The 5177-nt window shown below is 46.9% G+C and overlaps 1 protein-coding gene across 1 annotated transcript; it reads left to right on the forward strand.

The window, feature by feature from the left end:
* The first annotated feature begins 1218 nt into the window (after positions 1–1218).
* Positions 1219–4125, forward strand: vvl (ventral veins lacking). The gene has a single exon (XM_076113990.1). It carries the CDS (start codon positions 1495–1497, stop codon positions 2554–2556), a length of 1062 nt encoding a protein of 353 aa, XP_075970105.1. The 5' UTR covers positions 1219–1494; the 3' UTR covers positions 2557–4125.
* Positions 4126–5177: the final 1052 nt, after the last annotated feature.

The following is a 5177-nucleotide window of genomic DNA, read 5'->3' on the forward strand; positions in this document are numbered from 1 at the left end:
TTTAATCGAGTAAATTAATATGATTGAATGTAGAGTCAATATTGCTAATGAGTGTAGTATTAGGCAAGTATTACAATAAATTACAACCTTATTGACTTTGTAGTGGTTGCCAACCAGTTGTGCTAGGTTAAGGCATCCAAACAATCGCTACATACATTATTGATGTTTTACATACTTTTTCATACTTTTGTATAAAAATAAATAATTAAGTAGTTTTACTTAACAAAACTTAGTCAATATGATCGTGGATCAAGTTTTGGTAACTATTTGTGATTCCATGTAGAGTTCTCATGTCAACTTAATGTATACCTAATGTTTAGGTGGACTGAAATAAAAATATCTTGATTTATTACGTTTTTTGTCTTTTTATTATATAGTATATTGCTTAATTATTTTTGTGTAAATTACAACTATTTTTTCGGAAATATTTTATTCTATCACATTAAAATAAAATTCTTATAAGAATGTAGAGTCATGTTGGCACTAAATGATTTGCTTTAATTGATATAAACGAAAATAAAAGTGTTTTTACAATATCGGGCGACGTGTGTGAATAATAATGTATGTAGCTCTGTACCTACTTTTACTCTACTAACTATACATTATATTATATACATTATAATCACTTGTTCAGGAAATCTAATGGCGGGACTTTATTCAATTGTGACCACCGTTTACTTTGTATTTACAGTTAGAAAAAACGTCAAGTGAATTTATAAACTGCCAGGAAAAATACTGAATAAAAATACGTAAATCATAAACAGTACCAAATGATTTATTGTAATCTATAGCTCACTAAACAAACAGTTTATTAGTTTTTAATTGTTTCAGATTATTTTTAATTAGCACTTAATAAATATTATAATAATTATAATAATATGCTTAGACTAAATGTGGCTCTAATATAAATTAGTACCATTACGAGTTCTCGGGTTAGGTAGACTAAAGTTCAGAAGTACAATATTAAATAATATAAGATAAGTATAATAATTATAAGAGAGCAGTGAGTGAGTGTTGCGATACATAGTACATTGACAGTAGCGGTGTGTCGCCGTCGGCACGGTTCAGTGCCGCGGCTCACAGCGCTCCGTACAGCGACGCGACGCAGAATTTTCCGCGGAGAGCGAACGACGAGGGGCTCGCGGCGCGGGGGGCGAGGAAGGAGCGCGCGGGACGAGCGCGGCGCGCGGGGAGCGGGGGGCGGGGCGCAGTAATTACATCGTCATTAGCGGGCGGCTGCGCTGGGCGGGGCCGCCCCTCTCCCGGCGGCGGGCGCGCGCAGCGGCGCTTCGCCCCACAGTCCGCTCCGTGCTTGCGTCGCGCACGCACGCGCATGTCGCTCGCTGTCGTCCCCGGTGATGTGAGGTGGCCCCCGCCGCTGCCGCAGCGCCGCGCGACTAACGCGCTATTTTCGCGAACGAGTAAGCCAGTTGAAGGCTTGAGAGCCTTCGAGCCGGCAAGACGCCGTCCACCGTGGATTTGAGGTACGGCGCCATGGCGGCGACCACGTACATGCCCGCCGAGATGGACTTGAACACCATCGGCGGGTACCACGCTGCGTCGCCGCGGAGCGCCGAGCCCGCGGACATGAAGTATCAGCACGCGCTGCACGCCGGCGGCTCGCCGTCGCCGGGCGCGCCCGTGCTCGGGAACCCCTGGACCTCGCTGCCGCCGGCCGACCCTTGGGCCATGCACCAGCACCACGCGCACGCGCACCAGCCCGACGTGAAGCCGCCGCCGGCGCCGCACGAGCACCGCCACCTGCAGCACAGCCACGGCTGGCACGCGCCCGTCGTCAGCCCACACTATGGCGCCGGCTCGCCCGTCGCGCTGCACGGCGGCTACCCCATGCCCATGCACCAGCACCACATGCTGCGGGACATCCAGCCCTCGCCGCATCCCCTGCACCATCACGCCATGGAGCGCGACCAGCCCGAGGAGGACACGCCCACCAGCGACGACCTCGAGGCCTTCGCCAAACAGTTCAAGCAGCGCCGCATCAAGCTCGGCTTCACGCAGGCCGACGTCGGTCTCGCGCTCGGCACTCTGTACGGAAATGTGTTCTCGCAGACGACCATCTGTAGGTTCGAAGCGCTACAGCTCAGTTTCAAGAATATGTGCAAACTTAAACCGTTGCTCCAGAAGTGGCTCGAGGAAGCGGACTCCACGACGGGGAGTCCGACGAGCATCGACAAAATAGCGGCCCAAGGGAGGAAACGAAAGAAGCGCACCTCGATAGAGGTGTCGGTGAAGGGCGCGCTCGAGCAACACTTCCACAAGCAGCCGAAGCCCTCGGCGCAGGAGATCACATCGCTGGCGGACAGCCTGCAGCTGGAGAAGGAGGTAGTGCGCGTGTGGTTCTGCAACCGGCGACAGAAGGAGAAGCGCATGACGCCGCCCAACACGCTCGGCAACGAGATGATGGAGGGCATGGGCCACGCGCACTACGGCCACAGCGACGTGCACGGCTCCCCGCTGCAGCACTCGCACTCGCCGCCCGGCCTGTCGCCGCAGCACCCGCTGCCGCAGGGCGCGCACACCCTGGCCGCGCACTAACAGTTCGCCCCGTGGGCGCCGCCGCGGCCCTACTACGCGGAGCCGCACTAGCCGCCAGCGCCCCGCCCGCGGGATACTCTGTACATAAATGTACTATATGTACATACGCGCCGCGCGCCCGGACGTGCCCGCGGCGCACAGTGACGACGTGGGCGACCACCACTGTAAATACGATCGCGTGTGACGCCCCGTCCTAAGGACCGAACGCTAACGTTTAAGTTGTTCTTTATAATTTCAGTGAAGTCATTGATTAATTATGTGAGTAATGTTAAGATCGAAGCCAGTAATCGTTTATACTTTATCGAAGCGCCGAGGTTCGGAGTGATCGCCGATACGTTTAGCTAGATAGTCTAATTGATAAATAAGAGCTTAAATCGGAGGTGGATCCCGGCGTCGGCCACGCACCTCGCGGCGCGGCGCGCCCGGCGTGCGGCGCCCGGCAGCAGCGCGTCGCGGCCCGCGGCGTCGTGCGGTAAGTACGGCGACATACGCGACATTACACACTCACGCGCCACACTGTGCCCTAGACCTCCTCCGAGCTCCTCCGAGCTCCCCGGAGCACTCTGAGCACTCTGAGCACTCCGCGCCGCGAGGACTGCGTGCCGCTAACACTTTTGTAAAGGACGATTTCATCGAATTTATTTATAGATATTACAAATTAACGATGTTCATACATGCCTACCTGTCAGTAGGGAGTCATTGTGGTGTGGAATAAATTTAAATTGTTGCTATTACTGTAAATTTATGATTAGTGACGAGGAAGAGAGTAAAAAATATGAATCGGGTCGAAGCTTCGTTTTGTAAGGGAATACGAGTGAGTCAATAGGTGCAATTTTTATTTTAAGTGTTGTAATGAAAGTACCGGAGTGTGCGCGGCGGCGGTCGCGGCGAGGCGCGGCGGCGCGTTGGTGTTAGAGCCGGCCGCGCCTCGCCGCGACGCGCGTCCTCCGCGTCTGTCGCGCGGCGCACTCGACGCACACCTAGCTCCCACATCATAATTTATTTTAAAATATTATTAAAAGGATGCAGACACGATGCCAAAATGGTTTTATTCCTGTTTTTTACTTGTTTTGTTGTTTTTTTCGTTTGTATGTATTTGTGGCCAACCTTGGTACTTAATACTTGTAAAAATAGGTATTTTTTCTATATAAAATAATGTACCTACGACGTATATGATGATATATATTAAAAAAGTTCTTTATAGAAATTGAAATATGGAAATGACTTTTATTGAACATGTCCTAACAATCTGTCTCACGGCAGTCACGGCTCACCAGATGTTTGTTCTCTGATGATGTTGTGTGAGCCGTCAGCGTGGCCAGTACTGCGGCCACATGCCACATGATAATATGTAACTTTGTATATATACAGTGTGTAGGTAACTGTTTGCGTATTTTTACAAGAAGCTCAGATATTGGTGAAATGTTTTACTAAAGTTGAATTAGATGAATAATGTAAATAACGCAGTCGATGGAGTTAGGTATGCAAGTTTAGCACTAACTATTACTTAGTGATATGATATTTTATATTATCGCCTAAGTATTTAATAAAACAGAGTAAATATTTTAATACAGAGTATTATTGATGAATCCCGGTCAGTAGGTCATAATAATTATAAGGAGAAGACGGCTTAGTTGTTTGTTTGTTTATTGACGAGGGTAGAGCCGGGCGCGGCGCAGGTACCGACGGGCCGCGCTCTCTCGCGCACCGCTCACATCACACACTTGACAAAGTGCGTCCTCGATACTATCTCACACACACCATACACACCATACACACCACTCTCTGTACATTCCTATAATTCATAAATAATGCCTGTGTATCACGTTAGCGTTACATTACAGTCTGTTATTGTTTCTATATTTATTAGTTCGATTAAAACGAGTGACATTGATCGTTACATTTGGCCGTTTTATTTGTTTTATTGTACGAGTTACGAGCTTATTCAATGATTGCGAACAATGCATTATATTTGCAATAATTTGAACACAATAACAATTGTTCAACACACTTGCTAATACAAATAACTTTATGTTATTACTTCGCTATACACTACATATCCTGCAAGTTGAGTGTTTATGATACATCTTACTAATATTCTGATTACTCATTTATATCTATTGAACTTGCCTGTTGGCAAAACTTTACTAGATCATCTTAGTAGACTAGTATAAAAATATTTCGAACTTAATATTTATCAGTTCTATCTTTTACTTTTTATTTATTTTTGAACTTTTCATGATTCTCTTCAACATTGTATCGATATCATTCTGCTCTGTTGTATAACTTGTTCCAAAAATCAAGTACCACTTAAAATCATTCATATCTCTCTAAGTACGTTGAAATGCTGCGAACAGTTATATTTGTGTTATAAAACATTTGTGTGGAACAGTTTTACTGCTCAATGATTAAGTATTGAATGAGTAACGGCGCGTGGACAACTTATAACTGGTATATCTTGTAAACTCGGTGGCGCAATTAATCTAAAACGTTTCATATTTGGCCGAAGGCGAGTGAAAAAAATTGTTCGTTCGTCGATAGCTTTCTCCTGTCAATAGTGACGGTTGTAAAAAGTGTAAAGGAGTCGTCGGCGGGCGTTGGCAAGTGTCGGCAATATCGGC

The sequence above is a fragment of the Anticarsia gemmatalis genome, chromosome 5, assembly GCF_050436995.1.
Source record: "Anticarsia gemmatalis isolate Benzon Research Colony breed Stoneville strain chromosome 5, ilAntGemm2 primary, whole genome shotgun sequence".
Lineage (NCBI taxonomy): Eukaryota > Metazoa > Arthropoda > Insecta > Lepidoptera > Erebidae > Anticarsia > Anticarsia gemmatalis.

What these genes read in the sequence shown, in the direction of transcription:
- vvl (XM_076113990.1), top strand. Translation starts at nt 1,495, where the DNA reads ATGGCGGCGACCACGTACATGCCCGCCGAGATGGACTTGAACACCATC.